The sequence below is a fragment of the Hippopotamus amphibius genome, chromosome 11, assembly GCF_030028045.1.
Source record: "Hippopotamus amphibius kiboko isolate mHipAmp2 chromosome 11, mHipAmp2.hap2, whole genome shotgun sequence".
Classification (NCBI taxonomy): Eukaryota; Metazoa; Chordata; class Mammalia; order Artiodactyla; family Hippopotamidae; genus Hippopotamus; species Hippopotamus amphibius.
The window spans coordinates 103,079,722-103,097,918 of NC_080196.1; the positions used below are offsets into that span (position 1 = coordinate 103,079,722).

The following is an 18,197-nucleotide window of genomic DNA, read 5'->3' on the forward strand; positions in this document are numbered from 1 at the left end:
CTCGTGGACCATGGTCAAGCTAAGATGCTCACACAGGGCTCAAGCCTACAGGCCTGGTTTCATGGACACTCCAAATTGTCAACTCAGCTCTTCAAGCATAGTCGCAGAGCTTGCCACACCAGCCAGGAAGAAGCATAGGGCTTTTATTTCTTTTCATCCCTATCCCTTTGGGGATTTCCTATGCATAAAAGTAATGTGTGTAACTAAAGATTGCCATACTAGGTGAAGTAAGGCAGAAAGAGAAAGACTAATACCATATGATATCACTTATATGTGGAATCTAAAATATGGCACAAATCTATGAAACAGAAACAGACTCACAGACATAGAGAATAGACTTGTGGTTGCCAAAGGGGAAGAAGATAGGGGAGGGGTGGGCTGGAATTTGGGATTAGCAGATGCAAACTATTACATTTAGAATGGGTAAACAACAAGGTCTTACTGTATAGCTCGGAGAACTATATCCAATCTCCTGGGATAAACCATAATGGCAAAGAATGTTAAAGAATATGTATATTTGTAAAACTGAGTCACTTTGCTGTACAGCAGTGATTGGCAGAACAGTGTAAATCAACTATACTTCAATAAAAAAAAAGTAAAGTGAAGAGAAGAGAAATCATCTTGGACTTCCTAGGTGGCACAGTGGTAGAGTCCGCCTGCCAATGCAGGGGGCAAGGATTCGAGGCCTGCCCTGGGAGGATTCCACAAGCCATGGAGCAACTAAGCCCATGCACCACAACTACTGAGCCCATGTGCCCAACTACTGAAGCCCACGCACCTAGAGCCCGTGCTCTGCAACAAGAGAAGCCACTACAATGAGGAGCCTGAGCACCACAGTGAGGAGTAGCCCTCACTCGCCGCAACTACAGAAAGCCCATGTGCAGCAACAAAGACCCAACACAGCCAATAAATAAATAAAATAAAAAGTAAATAAATTTATTTAAAAAAAAGAGAAGCCATTTTTACAATGAGTTGCAAAAACTTTTCAATAAGCTCTAACAATATGAACATTTTCAGACTCAGATTCTACTTCATTATGCATATCTTTTATCTATTTTTCTCCTCAAATTCCTTTGGTTGTATCTAAAAATCTAGTGATTTTCTGAATCATGTTTTTGACATCACACAAATTCCAATTAACACCCAGAGTTAAAAATTAACTTAAACTACAGGATTTTCACTGTTTAATTGAAGATAGGATCTATGTTCTAAAGATAAGATCTATGTGCAAATGAGAAGTTCTCTGGGTGTGGTTTGTGACAAGAGATTAGGGTGGAACCCAGAATTGTTTAGGAAATTATAGCTTGAGAAAATGTAAGATGGTTTAAAATAGAGAATTTACAAGGAATAAAAATGTTTTTTTTTTTTTTCTTTCCATTCCCAAAGGGTTGCTTTGGGGCTGCCTAGATTCAAAAGAGAAAGGATTCCATTGCTTTTAAGTATTGCAAAGAGCTCCCAGACCATCCTTGTCAAAAGGTAGAAGGGATATTGTAGAATTTGGTACTATGAGAACAAGTTATAGAAGGGACTGTTGAAACTGGAGCTGACAGGTTTCAGCTAATTTTAACAGGCATGTGAAGATATTGCCAAATTCTTAAGTTTCTGAATGACGTCATCCTCCCAACAAATTTCTTAAATGATGCCTTAGCAAACAAGCATTTCTATTCTAATGATGTCTTTCTGAGTAAAATGTTGAATCACTCAAAGGATACAGATTAGAGAAAGAGAGAAAAAAAAAAAGCTCTGTGGGAGGGGCAGAGCTTTATAAAACCAGTCATCGACATGTCTGAACTCTAACAACTCTCAGAAGACTGTTTCCTGTCAGACAGAGAATAACCAGGTATTTCAATCATTTCCATGACTATCTCTACGAAATATCATTTTATTTTTCATACTGGTATTATTGATACAATGAAAATTAAAATGTGAGATGTTTTTAGAGGATGGGTAAAGATTTAATGGTGTTTTCTTCTTTAGTTGTTTGTTTGAGAATATTTTAGTTCAAGATTTGAGTTAAATTTACAGCAAGACATAATCTTAAATCTCAGAGGCCAGCAAATGCCTATGTAACGTTCATCAAACTAAAATGTACATTCAGATTGTAATGTCAATTTTACCGAACAGTTTAGAATGTGTATATTCTTTATTAGCTAGTGTTTGGCACTGAATTTGATGAGAATAGCTAAAACAATTAAAATGTATTAATTTAGCCACTGAAAGTAATCTATAAATTGTGTATAAATATAATAAAGACAAAAAGATGACTCAGTTTTTATCTAAAACTGTCAGAAATGAAATAGGAAGCTGCTTTGGGGTCAGTTCAATACCAAAATACATTTATTGCACGTAGTTCAATAATCAGTCAATTAAGTGAAAGAGAAAAATCAGCCAAATTAGTTGCTGGATGGACTGAAGTAATAATTCAATAAATAATTTAATACCCCATAAACAATTATTCATCATGAAAGTCATCAAATATCAGAAAATGTTTTTAATTTTGTGGGGGAGGGAATTTGGTAATTTTAGAAGGGAAATTTCCTTGAAGTTATTCTTTCCTCTGTGTTCTCATTAATTTTTGTGTTCAATTTCAAAATATTTGCACTGTGTCATTGCAAAAAATATTTAAATTGCTACAACATACTCAAATCTAACATTTGATGCCAGGGATATGGTAGTAGGTCTGGCAGCACCTCCCAAGTTCTTTGTCACCTGTGCCAAGTTTCAGTGGCACATTTGTCAACTTGTCTTGAGGGAACCAACATGAACATTATGGAGCCCAGCCCCACATATGCTTTTTATCCATTCGTTCTTCTAAAGATATTAACGTTGATTAGGAGTAAAATATCTGGAAGTTGACAAAGTTGTATAACTTACTCTAGTGTTAAGAAATTCACAACAGGTGTAACCTGTTCTGAGAGTTTATGCTATCTGATGTCATTCAGTGACTTCAATTTTACATGGTCTTAGGCAGATTCTCATCTAAATGTAAGGCGTGGACTTGTTAGAGAGTCAGAAGTCACTGTATATATATTCATAGATTTCTAAAACTGTAGAGTTCTTAAAAGTTATTTGAAAGGTCTTTCGGAAAAGCACTAGAGTTGGAATCAGAAGGCTGAGATTCAGTCTAGGCTTTGAAACTAGCTGTGCAATTGACATCTTCATATTTTCATTGGTGTAATAGGAATTACTAGGTTTACTGGACAAGTAATTATGCAAGTTAAATAAAACAGTAGGGCGAAGGAATTTGTAAGTGCAATATAGACATCACATATTATTTTTTATGTTAAAGGCAGTGAATTGCAGCTGATCTTAAAGATAAAATTTAGACTATTTTTAAAAGAAGTACATGCATCTGGAGTGCTTTAATTCTGTCTGCATTCACTTTTATTTCTTTATACAGTCAACTGAAATCCTAACTTGGCATTAAAAGTTCTCTCTGATAGAATGTCTTGACATTTAAAGTTTGTAGATGTCAGAGTGACTGACTATGAGGGTCACTATAAAGAATTAGGTATGGGGAGAGGCCCACATTTATTTTTCTGGCTCTGATCCCTTATTCATTTTTTCACACACAATAGAGAAGTATTTATTTATGTTACTCTCAATTTACTTCTGAAATGTTACTGAGATAACTTACAAAGAAAGATCTACGCAGGACTAATTCATTATAAAGACGATTTTAAATTGTGGAAGGAAGAGGAAACAAATTTCTGAGCCACCTGAGTTAATCTTCAGTGATGAAGCAAGAGAAAAAAATAGCGATTTTTTTTTTAACTTAATAAGCCTTCTAGGATGTTACAGACTTGTTTCCTTCCTCTTTTTATTTCCTCTTTCTAGCATTTCTCAAACTAGTAACTAGCCTAAACTCTTACACATAGTGGTGCAGTTACACATCAGCAGGCAGGCAGTGAATGACATTGGATGGAGTGGGTTTCTGAAGCAGACCTGGGCTTGAATCCCTGCACCATTACATACAAACTCTGTGACCTTATACCAGTTGCTTACATCAGGATGTAACCTATACAATAATGATCCTAATATCTACCCCATACAGATCCTGTGAATATTAAATATTAAAGAAGACAAGAAGACATGAGAGAGTTTCAGGGACAAGTTTTACTTAATTTACTATTTTGATTTGATAAAATACAATTGGGTGGTATTTCCCAAAAGAAATTTTTATACAAATTGCAGTCACTTTCTTCAAAAGAAATGTTCATGAATCAAGTTTTCATGTAAGACACCCATGGATTAGGGAGATGTGAGCCTGGGAGGCCCAGCTGAGTGAGCCCAAGGCCATAGAGCTGCAGGACATGCCTCATCGGGGGCCCCCCCAACAGTTCCCCAGCCACTGTCATCAGAAGGTTTCCTGTGGGTTGATGAATGTCAGCGTCACTTGGTATATTTATAGATTTTGGTAATTGCAGGGTGTGTTTTAAGCCATTAAGAAAGCATGAGATAACAGTTTGTTGGCCAGAACCAACAGGTACCCACACACACCCAGGTGTGTCCAAGCATTTGGCTGCATGTGGAGCCTTAGGTCATGGAGGGCATGTCTGTCATTTACGTTCAGATGGTGGATGGGGTGTGTGTGTGTGTGTGTGTGTGTGTGTGTGTGTGTGTGTAATGGGACCCTGCAGTTGGACCTGGCATTGACTTCCCTGCTGGGGGTGGTGGGAGAAGGGGGCCTTTCCAGCACCCCCAGTAATGAACTGCTCAGCTCAGGGGACAGTTTGGTAGAAAGGCTATGGTGTGTGTGAGTGGAGGGGGCACAGACGGGAGGTAGGGCTGTGTGAAAATGCTCTCTCTCAAATGGTGAGTCTAGGCCACTTCTAGAAAGGAGTTTGACCATCTCCACTGGGGCCAACAAGAGTACGTGCACATGTGGCATACATTTGAATATGTGTGTATTTGCCCCTAGTGTGTGTAAGTGTGGTGTGTATTTGTGGGTACAACATAGAGGTTGAGAGCATGACCCTAGAAGCCACCCATCCACCACCTTCAATTTCCAGGCCTGCCCCTTATTGTCGAGTGACACACTGGTCATTTTTCTAATTCTCTCTGGACAGTAGTTTCTTCCTTTGTAAAATAGGAATAGCAGTGCCTTTCTCATAGGGTTTCTGCAAGAACTGACTGGTTAGTACTGATGAAATGTTCAAAACAGCCTCTGTTGTACAGTAAGAATTCAATAGAGGCTACTTATTGTTACGGCTGTTATTATCATTATCATGATGTGGAGTGTCACTGCTCATCACATGACTGTTCCCTCTGTCTCAGGATTGGCTATATAATTTGCAGTATCCAGTGCAAAAGGAAAATGCAGGGCCCTTTGTTTAAAATTCTAAAGAATTGCAAGGTTGTGACAGCAGTGCATTGTACTGAGTGTGGGACACTTTGTAGCTGCCCAGGTCCTAGGATCATGATGATGCTGCCCCTGCTCTACCTCATGCTGTTGGATGAAGGAAGAACAGGGAGGGAACCCCTGCCCTGTGCAGGGTACAACCTGTACTACTCTGCTGACATCATTCAAAATGTTGAGCTGTTTTTAGAGCTGTTTTTTTCCCCTTCACTTTCCTTCTAGATTGAAACAATGGAAGAACTTTATGTGGCAAACACAATCTTTGCCCTCAATTTCTTCAAGCATCTGGTAAATACAAGCACCAGCACCCAGAATCTCTTCTTCTGTCCATGGGGCATCTCTTCCACCATGGCCATGGTCTACCTGGGTGCCAGGGGCAACACTGCAGACCAGATGGCCAAAGTAAGTTTCTGTTAAAGTTCCAAAGTAGAACTGAATGGTTCCTGAACTGAATTGCAGAATTGCTCTGATTGTATGCTTGAGATATCTTGACTATAACAGTCAGCAATCATCACAAGCCATTGCAACACGAGTTCCTTAGATTCAAATTTATAAAACAGCCAAACCACAAAACCAGTCAACGGTAGATATAGCAGAAGGCTTATCAGAGTTTCTTATCCTGAAATGTTAGACATAGTTAATAGTGACAAAATCTTATATTTGATGATATAGTGCTTATATTTTTCAAAGTATTTGCATGCTTTGTCTCTATTGGTTTTAAGACAAGTGTCATTTAACAGAGTAGGGAGAGTGGTGGTGGGAATGAAGCACCTTTTCCAGAGATTCCTCTGGTTTCCACACTCCTAGCTCAGGTTTCCTCCATTCATGTAAAGAATTCCTTCTAGTGGTTTTAAGACAGTCTCACCAAGAGAAAAAATATCCCATAGCTTGGTCTCCACACTCTGGGAGATGCACAGAGAGCAACGTGACTTCAGAGGACCTCAGCCAACGTTCTCAACCCCATGAGTTCATGTCAACAAAATGGGGCTGACATGATGGCCAGTCCTCAAAGTCAAGGTGGACGGGGGAAGGGCAACATTGTGGGGTATTTATGTCAAGGTCCCTGGCTTCTTTCCTTGATGAATGGACACAAGCTCAGTCAGGGGCTTTCACTGAGTCTGGGGCCATGGAAATACGTTGAACTTCTTCAACTGTACATGGCAATTTTCTTATGGGATGAATTCATCACCATTAAAATTCACATGATCCTGCATTTCCTGGGTCAGTAACCAGACAAGGTAATTATATAATTAAAATTCTTTCCTATTCCCATATATACAAACATTAAAATTGAGTGCTTTAAGTACAGGCTCTGGTTTCTCAAAAGCACGAATTCTGTTTTCAGTCACAGCAAAATGCCATGGGCTACTTTTGAGTTTCGCATGAGAACTGCACCTGAGTGTGTGTATATAGATGGATGGATATATCCTTCCAGGTACACAGTGATCCATTTAAGGTGGGCCTTGTTTGGAGTGGCTCACAGAGAGCATTGGCCAATTTCACTGCAGAAGGAAAAGGGATGGGAGCTTCACTCCCTGTGTTTGTGGCAGTTTAAACACCAAGACTTACAACAAAACCCAGTTGCTCAACTCTCCGATACCAGCAACATTTTGCAAAACTCCTTTCTCTTTATTTTCTTTGCCTTGAAAAAAAAAAAAATAAAGGTAGTGAACTTCATTAAAAACTTCAGCAAACATCAGGGTTTCATTTTTTAAATGTAAAGGAATCAGAAGCAATATTTTTTTGAGGACAAATACCAAGCAAAGTGCTCTAGGTGCTTAAGGTAAAAAATTTGATTTTGATACCAAAGGAAAATTAACTTATTGGTGTCTCCGGGCACAACACAGCTTTTCTGCGTCTGGAGAGTGCTTTCAGCATGTGGGACAAGGGTTTTACATAGTTTTCTTGTAACTCTGCTACATGGGCAGATTTTAAAATTCAAAGGCAAATTTGGTTAATTCCCTACAAAAAAAAAAAAGAAATTCTTTGGTTTGGAGGAAGAAGCATTGACTTTGGGGACAGACCTGCCTGTGTTTGGTTGGTGACTTTGCCACTTACTAGGTGTGGGAGGGAAAGCATTTAAGCTCTCTCAGGCTCAGTTTTCTTATTTTTAAAAGGGGAAAGAAAATGCATAACTGGTGAGATGGGTGTGAAGATTAGAGAGAACAGCAGAAGCACATAGTAGAACTAATTATTATCAGAGCTGATACTTATAGTGCCCTAGCCAGGCACCTTCCTGAGAATGTTTTATGAATTTACCCACAGAATACAAAATCCTGTGAGGTAGGTGCTCTGATTACCACACAGATTTTACAGAAATGAGAAAATTAGGGCAAGAAGAGGCCACACAGTCGGGAATTGCTATAGCTGGTAAGGGTGAAATAGTTGTAGTGGAAAAAAAGGAATTAATAGAAGGGATAAACTCTTATAGAGCATAGGCGATATGAGATCAGCAGGGGTATTTTTACCAGCTCCTATCTTTAGGATAAGGCTATGGACCTGCCCAGGCCAAGCTGCCTCTCTGGGCAGGCTGCCTGCATCAGCATGGCCCCAGGTCACCTCACATCCCCCACTCTTGCAGGGACTCTTGCCATGACTCAAGGGGCCTTTAGTGCTGACCCGGAGATCCCAACCGGTCAATTTCCTTAAAAGGGAGGACAACCAGAGAAGCTGTTAAGTGAACTATTCTCCCCTTATCTGGTGGCAGAATCAGACCCCTTCTTTTCAGAGAGTGTTACATAGGACTTACAACGTATGATCTGAAGAGCAGAGAAAGACCCCACAAATCCTGACACCTCTCCTTCCAGCCTAAAAATTTACCACCTGCTGGACAAGCCTGCCTTTCCTTCCTTAGCAGAACCTCCACCGTCTATCCATTTACCAATAAGCTCCTCCTCACCTGAGACCCCACGGGGATGAGACCCAAAGGATGTTGGAGGTGGGGGTGGGTGGGTGTCAGGGCCAGGCTGGGAAGGCTACGGTGATGGAGAAGGGGACCTGAGGCACCTTGTGGGGCCAGTCTGCACCTGCCAGCTTCACTGTTATCTGGACCTGCCTCTTACAACATAGATTCACAAAGAAGTGACAAAAATGGGCTCAAGAAGCAAATAAAGTCTACATTTTGGAAAAACAAAACAAAAAACATAGATTCACATGGTCATCTGACCTCTGCCATCTGCCCCCACATGTACTGATGTGAGAGGTTTCTTTATGTGTAGGTAAGGTATGTGCAAATATTTTAGGTGCCCCCTCTTGATATTGAGCAACCTGTTATTATGCTTAAACTAGCTGTGGCTTGTAGGTTTTGACAGATTAGAAGTGTGCACTATATAAGGCCACTGAATAGAGAGATACAAGGTTGGGAGTTAACCTTGTTACTTCCTTCAAAATACTGGCATGTTTTCAAGGCAGCTTATGGGTTGGGTAATAATTTAGATAATTTAATTAAGAGGTTATAAATCATCTCATAATAACAACTTGCTGTCAAAATGGCCAGCATATGAATTACTATGAAATAGCTCATGCTGAGTCCTATGAAGGAAATTTCCGCTGGCTGACACACCTTACATATGAAGAGCATCTATGCTGGTTGTCATACACAGAGGCAGGGAGATGTAGGACTACTAAGAGGTATGTGATAGCCGTTGGTTTAAAATTTGAGTAATGTAGCAGAAAAATGTACCCAGTTCTCTCGAATTCCAATTGTAGGTGCTGCAGTTTAACAAAGTTGGAGCCCACGAAGTCACCCCAGACACCCCAGAGAGCTTCACTTGTTCTGAATTCATGCAGCAGATCCAGAAGAGCACTTATCCGGACGCTATTTTGCAGGTATCTGACTGACCCATTCCTGCTTCTTTTGTATTTTATTTCCAGAGTCTTCTTGTCTTAAAATCACAATATTAGGGAAGGAAACTAGTACAGCTTCCCTCATTCACAGAAAGAAAACTAAGATTCACAGTCCTTGAGTAAATATCCTACAGTCACTCTGATAAGTAAGGGCAGAGCCGGGGTAGAATCTGGACTTCATGGGCTTCTAGGCCAAGACTGTTTCTAAATTCTATCACCGCACTCTGCCATTAGCTGGGTGTGTATGATTTATTCTAATGCCATGGTAGAGACTCCTAGGATACACATTGCATAGATGCAGATTTCCAGACTAAAGGGTGACAAGTAATTGAGGAAGGGAGAAGGCCAGGCTTGGTGACTTCATGAGAGGTCACTGACCCTCAAATATCCTTTATCTCTTCCCTATTTATCTATGTATCTATTTTCATATCTATCTATCTATCTATCTATCTATCTATCTATCTATCTACCTATCATTCATCTATTCATCTAATCTATCTCAGGTAGTAAAATCTTTTCCCAATACTTCACTTCCTTAAACACCAGCTTTCCAGCAACATTATAGGAGCTGGGCGTAGATGCACTCCTATTGGTAAATAACTACCATAATCACACTCCTGACTTACGTTATGGGGAGATACCTCCCACGGCTTCCTCTTGGGAATGCTGACGCTCCATCTGCCTGTCACCCAGGGAATTATGGACTCAGGAGGGGGCAAGGGCCCCTTCAACGTGGAGATCCCACCAGGTCTGAATGGACAACTGGCAGTCCATCTGCAGGGCTGTGACCTCTGCTTTACCCAGCCTCTGCTGTGACTAAGCCCTGTGTCTGTCATCACTCTCACAAACTTCAAATTGCAGATTGGAATTCCCCTCAATTTCCTGTTTTCTAAAACCCAGAATTTCCACTGCACAGACTACCCCTTAATTATAAAACGATGCATGTAGAAGTTATGTGAACTTTTTAAAGAACATTTCTAAGGTAACATTTTAATATGGTAAAAATTGCTTAGAGACTTTGTAGTTCAGGAAACTATAAAAGAAGCCCGACTTCATTCTAGGATCTTGGTTACTTTGAGGTTAAATCCAACCCATGGGCACAGAAAAAATCTGAAACAAGTAAAATATTATCTGATTAGTTTTAACGTGCTACATCCATATCAAAACTATTTCCTCAGAGGTTCCACTATAGTGCCAGGAAAAAAGTATACTTTAACACAGGGTTTTATTGATGTATTGGAAAAAATACCATTGCTTACGAAATATCTTGTTTGGGAGTCCTGAGTTATATAAAGAAAATCCCTCCTTTCTGTTTAAGGCACAAGCTGCGAACACAGTCCATTCATCCTTCCGTTCCCTCAGTTCCGCCATCAATGCATCCACAGGGGAGTATTCATTGGAGAGCGCCAATAAGCTGTTTGGAGAGAAGTCTGCAAGATTCAGTGAAGTAAGTGAAACCTACACTTTAAATGGCAGGGCCCCAAACTTGCAACAAGGTCAGTTTCAAAGCTCTTCTCTATGATTCATGCCAAGAGAGTGAGAATTCCGCACGGGCTTGCTCAGGCTCCCTAAGGCCTTGGGACACTATCCGAGCAGCTATCCCTATGCTCCTTCTGTGGATGCTTCCTCTCCCTGCTGCAAAAGTCCCACATGTAGAGTCATAAGTTAGGAGCAGCACAGCTGATTTCCAGAGCCGCTATCCCCACACCCAAGCTCTCCCCTTGTACCCAGTGTTCGTAATGCAAAGTGTGCAAGAGAGCAAATAGAATTGGGACTGGTGTTGGGGGGGCGGGCCGGTCAAGAGAGCACATATACTCAGCCCCACTAACCAGCCTCCACCTCTACCCCTACGTCAGGCTTCCCAATCTTGACAGGAAGGAAGCCTGGAATTTATAATTACACCAAGGCTTGTTCGGTATATATTCTACGTAACCTTTGTCCTTTTTTTTTTTTTTTTTCTTCTTTAAAGGGATACATGCAACTCTCCAAGAAATACTATTCTACAGAACCCCAGGCAGTTGACTTCCTAGAAGGTGCAGAAGACACCAGAAAAAAGATTAATTCCTGGATCGAGACTCAAACCAAAGGTAAAACCAAGGAAATAGTTTCTGCTCTTCTTTCCACTTAGAAAATTCTGATGTATTTAAAAAAAAAAAATCCTTGACCTTACCCCTTACTCCCAACTTTACTTATTTTGGTTAATATAACCTGATTCTTGTTGAGCCAAGTAGTGTTTTAAGTGAGAAAAAAAATTGAGATCTACTAATAGAAGACATATATTCAGTACTTCAATAATCTGACTTTGGATATTAGCTTAGAATAGAATATAAGATGAGGCAGATCTTTTCTAACATAGGAAATATCAGTATTGAAATAATTGTGACTCTGTGTCCACTGTGGACAAAAACAAGGAAAACAAGCGGGACCTTCAGATGAGTAATTGGTGTGAGACTACTGGCAAGGGATCATAAAGTTTTCACTCTTTCTTCTATTTCACCATCAGGGTCAGAATGTTAAGTTCTTTTGGTCCCCGCTTCATCACTCCTAGATTGTCTAAGCTACTTCTACATTTGTGATGCATGTCCTTCATTCTTAACTGACTCATCCAAGATTCCACTACCAGTTGATGGTGAAGCTGGGGTCCCCTCTTCTTCTGAGCCTTAGTCTAACTCTGGAATTCTTCAGTTGGATGTTTAAAGTGTTTGCTAACTTAACGCAAAAAAAAACAGCTTTTCATTTACCTCCTATGTTTAAAATGTTGTTTCAAGCCTTAGTGTGGTGTCTTGGTTTCTTAGCTACCACAATGGAAAAAACACATGTAGTGAGTTTACTAGAATTAAAAAAAAAATACTTTTCTTCTCTGAAAATCGTTGATCTACTTTAGTTCTTCATTTCTAGATTTTTAAATTACTACTCTAAAATATTGACACACTACTGACAAAAAGGAAGCACAGAAAGTGACAATTAACAGAAGTGAAAGTAAAAACGGATTACAAAATTAAAGAGATACATGAAAGTTTTGCTTTTTGGAGAACAGCAAGAATTTCTCTTCTCTTTAAGCATTTGTGTTGAATGGCTGTAAATTCCACTGATTGCAGTAGAATTGCCAAAATGCCAAGTAGTCGCTTGGGCTGATTGTTTAACCAAATTTTATAATAATTTGAGAAAAGCTCTGTTTTACTTGTTATAAACAAATACTAGTTTTTCCATATGCATCACAAAGTTAAAGTCCTAGTAGATTTCTGTAGTAATCCAGAATTTTAATTGCCTGAGGGATATATTGACTAGAAATATTGAATGACTGTACTGAAGCTGGTCAGATGACAGTGCCCTTTTCCTTTGAGTTCCATATCTGTCAGTGGAATGGGAGACGGTGGAATTCTGAGCAGCTGACAAGCACTGTGACCTTGGAAGCGTTGCTCACTTCTCTCACTATGGAGTCCATTTGTGTAAAATGACACAGTAGCTGTGAGGATGAAATAAAATAATGTAATTAGGGGTTGAAATATTGCAGAGCATGTACTCACTATAAGGGGGCCATTTCCTAAAACAACTTAAAAAAAAAAAACCCATCACACTCAGGTGTTGTCATTTCTGAGAACCTCCTCTGGCTCACTCGTTTACTCCCTTCTCTGTATTGTCAGTTCTCTGCATTTTCAACTCTCTCCTAGAACTTCTCACACATTGTTTCCTGACTGATTTATTGTTTTTTTTATTATTTTTAAAATTTTTTAATAAATGTATTTATTTATTTACTTATTTATTGGCTGCATTGGATCTTCATTGCTGCACACAGGCTTTCTCTAGTTGAGAGCAGGGGCTACTCTTCATTGTGGTGTGCAGGCTCCTCATTGCGGTGACTTCTCTTGTGGCGGAGCATGGGCTTTAGTCATGTGGGCTTCAGTAGTTGTGGCACATGGGCTCAATAGTTGTGGCTCACAGGCTCAATAGTTGTGGCATACAGGGTTAGTTGTTCCGCAGCATGTGGGATCTTCCTGGAGCAGGGCTCCAACCCGTGTCTCCTGCAGTGGTAGGCAGATTCTTAACCACTGTGCCACCTAGTAAGTCCCTCCTGACTGATTTAGAATGTCTCTTCTAATATTTTCAGCCCCACCAGGACAAGTCTTCCTTTCTCACTTCATGAATCTGTGCTATTCCTGGTGTAGGTCTAGCGCAACTTCCAAAAAACTGTTTTTGGATGAATCAATGGGTCAGACTGATAGACTATCTAGACCAGATCTTGAGAGAGCCCTAGTGACATATGCACTGTGGAAAGACACTATTATGTTCCTTAAGAGACTCTTTTTCACCGCATCTGAATTAACTGACTTCATACAACTACAAAACTTTGAGAAAACAGTATAAAAGGAATTTAAAATATTTTTCCGAGTCTGATGGTAATTCTAGACCTTAATTGCATTACTTCTTCATTTTCTCTTGGATTTGAAAACCTGAGAAATTTGATCTCAGTTTTACTTATGATTTAGATAAACAGAGAGAAAAACTTGAGCTTGAAGATTAACATCTCTGCAGAGTTTGATAAACGTGGATGCTGAGTTTGATGGTGACTCAGAAGATTGAAGAAATCATAATAACATCACAGTCCTTAATCATGAGACCTAAACATATGTCATATTTTCTGCAGGCAAAATCCCAAACTTGTTACCTGAAGGTTCTATAGATGTGGATACCAAGATGGTCCTGGTGAACGCTGTCTACTTCAAAGGAAAGTGGAAAACTCCATTTCAGAAGAAATTAAACAAGCTTTATCCTTTCCATGTGAACTTGGTATGAAACAATGAGACAGATTTGCTTAACATCTATTTTAGGGCCTTTGACAAAATAGAGAAAGAAAAATTAGTGACCACTCATTGGTACTCATACATGAGTTGCTAGTTATAAGTTATGCACATTGCATAGCTGATTGACTTCCATTTTTTGATCTGTCAAACTAGGATGGTAATAATGTAAAGGTTGTTGTAAGGATTCAGTGCAGAGTTCTTGGTCCCTAGTAGATACTCAGCGAAGGTTTTAGTATTAGTTGTAGTTGTCCATCTTCTTACTAATGGGTATAATCTTGAAAAAGCTAAATAGATCAGAGCCACTGTATGGGTATAAAAATAATTTATTGACTGATTTTTAGAAACATGTTTCTTCAGCATGAAAGCAGAACCCATTCTCTTTTATGTCTGAATGTAAATCTTTTCACATCTTAGTATCAACTTTCATATTTTACATTTTAACAACTTTAGACTCAGCGCAAATCGGTACAGATGATGTTCTTGCATGAAAAACTGAACATTGGATACATAGAAGACCTAAAGGTTCAGATACTAGAACTCCCCTATGCTGGAGATGTCAGTATGGTCCTGTTGCTTCCAGATGGAATTGCTGAATTCTCTAGTGGCTTGGAGCTGGTAAGGCATCCAACTTCCATTGTTTTAAACTTCTGGGGCTAAACTTACCTTTGCACATGTCTACGCCTTGGGAAATGGTGTGCAATTTCTCACGGAAATATGTGAATTGGTTGAGAGGAACTGTGCCAGGTCTCACACTTTCATTCAAAGCCTTAAACATATGTCATACATGCTACTTTCTTGCAAAAGTTTTACCAAACTAGTAAATTTTAATATCACCCACAATACAGTCAAGTTAAAGTCACTGATTGTCAACATCAGACGTTGTTTTCCTTCTCTGCTAAGCACTCATTGTTTTGTGTTTTGGATTTGTAGCTGGAAAGTGAAATAACCTATGACAAACTCAACAAGTGGCTCAGCAAAGACACCATGGCTGAGGACGATGTGGAGGTGTATGTGCCCCGGTTCAAATTAGAAGAGCATTATGAACTCAAGCCCATCCTCATGAGCATGGGCATGGATGACGCCTTCAGCCAGGGCCAAGCCAATTTCTCAGGCATGTCTGAAAAGAATGACCTGTTTCTGTCTGAAGTGTTCCATCAAGCCTCTGTGGACGTAAACGAGGAAGGCACTGAAGCAGCTGCTGGCACTGGGGCCATCATGTCCGGGAGAACTGGCCACGGAGGCCCACGGTTTGTGGCAGACCATCCTTTCCTCTTCCTCATCATGCACAAGATAACCAAGAGCATCCTCTTTTTTGGCAGATTTGCCTCACCCTAAGTTAAAAGGTTCTGTTTCTGCACAGGATGTTGTAATATGAGGTATAAGCCTCAGAATTGCTCCAAGTGCCAAAACTTTAGAGACCTTCTCTCCATATTTCTGTTTTTCTGAACAACTTCTATTACACATTAAATTTAAGTTCAGACATAGCTTGACATCTGTCAGTCATAACATTACCATCCTGTTAATCATTTGGTCTCCTAAAATGGGATGATATATCATTTAGTTCTTCCTTAACTCAGTTTATTTTACAGCATTACCTTTTACTGTATTATTTATTTTTTTGTATAATGTTTTTTTTATTATTATTCACTGTCTAGTGTAGCTGATCCAGTTACAGAAGCAGGTCATCACTTATTCTTCATTCTAAGGAAATGCACTTATTTGTTCTTATAATGTAGGGTGAGTAGGTGTCCCTCCATGCCCTTCTGTAATAAAAACCTAGAAGAAAGCATTAGCGACAGGAGAATATATGTGTGTGTATTTCTAGTATCATACGTGTGTCTGTAACTTATGTAACGTTGCAAATATATGAAAAAATAAACGTTTCCACACAACAGTTTGTTTGTTGTCATTCCATGAGGTCATTAGAGCATAAGACCTGTTTATCTTGATTCTCAGGAATCAGGCATCATGGCTGATTCGTGAAAACCAAGAAAAAATAGAATATAGGAGAATAAAGGAGCCAAGGGAATAATTGACCCTCTTGCAAGGAGCTCCAATGTTGGCAGGGGTGGGGTGATGGATGGAGTTGTGGGAAAAATAGATAAGAGCTGCCTTCCCACAGCAGAAAAGTGTAAAGCAATTCAAATGAATAGTTTGGGTAAGAGTCCATTGGGGACGCCTGTGTTCAAACCTCAAGGACATCAGGGATAAACACCAAGTCTAGTGGTCCAGACAGAATCACGGTGATAATCATTGATTGAGATGAGCTAGGGGCAAGAGTGGGAGGGAAACAAACTATGGCTTCTTTTAAGTGTGTTTGCTTCAAAAAGCACTGAGTGCTTTTGAGTGGATCAGCAGCAGAGAAGAACACAATTTAAGTCCTAAGAACTAAGGAAGACCTGAGGTTTAAGGGAGTCTGAACTGGCTGCAGATTCTGGCTGCAGAAATGTGGCTGGATCCTGGAAATGTATTCCAGGCTCACCCTTCCTATGATGAAAGCCAGGCGTGGGTGACCCACTGGAGAATGGTGGCTAAAGAGGTAGTCTCAGGACCTTGACTTAACTGCATCCAAATCCCAGTTCTAACACTTATGAGTCATCTGACTGCAAGCCAGAAAATGATGCTTCTTTGTGCTTCAGTTTTCTTTCAGTGTAAACTACAGAAGATAATGCTTTTCTCAAAAAGTCACTATGTTGGTGAAATGAATTCACACATGACAAGCAATTAAAAGAATGCTTAGCATATACAGTACTTAATAAATACTAGTGATTATGATTATTTTCTTTGTCAGTAATAAAACTGTTTCACTGTCAGCTGGTCAAACATAGTCCCAGAAAATTATTCAATTAATTCTTTAAGGCTTGAATTGTGGTTTGGTTCCTCTAAATCAGACATTCTTGAAAATTAGGGATTCTTCCTTGCATTCTCCTACTTACTTTTAGATTCATTTTCTAAATGTGTGTTAATAATTCACTCAGCAAGGCGAGAAGTAGTAACTTTCTGAATTGTTGTGAGTCTTAAGATAGTCATATTTCACCATCATGACTGAATTAGAGCACGAACATAGAATTCTAGGTTCGAAGCATTATTTGGCACTTTAAGGGCACAATTCTGTCATCTTCTGGTACCAAAGTTGTGGATGGGAAAGTCAATGTCAAGGTAATTCTGGCTTCTTATAGTTTTAATAATTTTATTTTTGTTTTTGATAATGTTCTTGATATTTCATGGCATTAAGAGTACTTTTAAATTGTTTTAAAAGTTTATCTTATTCATTAGGAGATGTTTCCCATCTGGAAACTTGTATCTTGGTTCAGTTCTGGGAAACTCTCAGCCGTTGCTATGGCCTGAATATCTGTTCCCTGCAACACGGGTATGTTGAAACCCTAATCCCCAGTGTGACGGTATTTGTAGGTGGGGACTTGGGGAGTTATTTAGGGTCAGAGTTCGTCATGAGGGTGAGTCCCCATGATGTAATTAGTTGTTCTTACAGAGAAATGAAAAAACAAGAGCTCTCAACCAAGTAAAGACAAGTAGGCAGCCATCTGTGAACCAGGAAGGGAGCCCTCACCAAAAACCCAACCACACTAGCACCCTGATCGCAGACCTGCGGCCTCTAGAACTGTGAAAAATGAATGTTGTTTCAGCACGCAGTCAGTGGTGTTCTGTTATAGCTGCCCAAACTAAGACAATCATTATCTGCTCAATTGTAGTGGCCCCACTCTGTTTACTCTCTTCTAGAGATTCCTATTTGAATAATATTGATGTATCTAAAGTTCTTTTTTGGTTCTAAAAGATTTTGAATACTTAATAAATTCGTGTAATCTTAGTGTCAAATATCATGAAAAAACTAGAGCAAAAATTTTCCCTCCCACCCCTGTTCGCCCTCATATGACTCCTATTTCTCCATCCTCATTAGTATCATCTGTACATATTGCTGAATATATGTCGGGCAGGCCATAACTAACAATGACAAACAACAAACAAGTAAAATTATGCTGATAATATTATACTGCTAACTTACGATACCATCATCTCTTTCTCCTTCCCTGCCCCCTCCAAACAGGCATCAAAATAATGCAAAACCAAAATTTTATCAGCTTTGCTAATATAGAGAAATCTAAAGATTTTAAACAAGAGATAAATAGGAAAGGAATCTGGAGAAGGTTTCTGGGGAAAACATGAATAAAACT

The 18,197-nt window shown here is 39.5% G+C and overlaps 1 protein-coding gene across 1 annotated transcript; it reads left to right on the forward strand.

Annotated features, from left to right (window-relative positions):
- The first annotated feature begins 1,715 nt into the window (after positions 1-1,715).
- On the forward strand, positions 1,716-15,893 carry SERPINB2 (serpin family B member 2). The gene is made up of 8 exons (XM_057700475.1): positions 1,716-1,840; positions 5,582-5,761; positions 9,068-9,187; positions 10,524-10,652; positions 11,175-11,292; positions 13,851-13,993; positions 14,458-14,622; positions 14,938-15,893. Exons 2-8 carry the CDS (start codon positions 5,591-5,593, stop codon positions 15,340-15,342), a joined length of 1,251 nt encoding a protein of 416 aa, XP_057556458.1. The 5' UTR covers positions 1,716-1,840; positions 5,582-5,590; the 3' UTR covers positions 15,343-15,893.
- The last annotated feature ends 2,304 nt before the right edge of the window (positions 15,894-18,197 follow it).

Excerpts from the sequence above, each read along its gene's own strand:
- SERPINB2 (XM_057700475.1), top strand. The coding sequence starts at position 5,591 with ATGGAAGAACTTTATGTGGCAAACACAATCTTTGCCCTCAATTTCTTC. Across the intron at positions 10,653-11,174 it reads AGTCTGCAAGATTCAGTGAA|GGATACATGCAACTCTCCAA; the intron begins GTAAGTGAAACC and ends TCTTCTTTAAAG. Across the intron at positions 11,293-13,850 it reads GATCGAGACTCAAACCAAAG|GCAAAATCCCAAACTTGTTA; the intron begins GTAAAACCAAGG and ends TATTTTCTGCAG.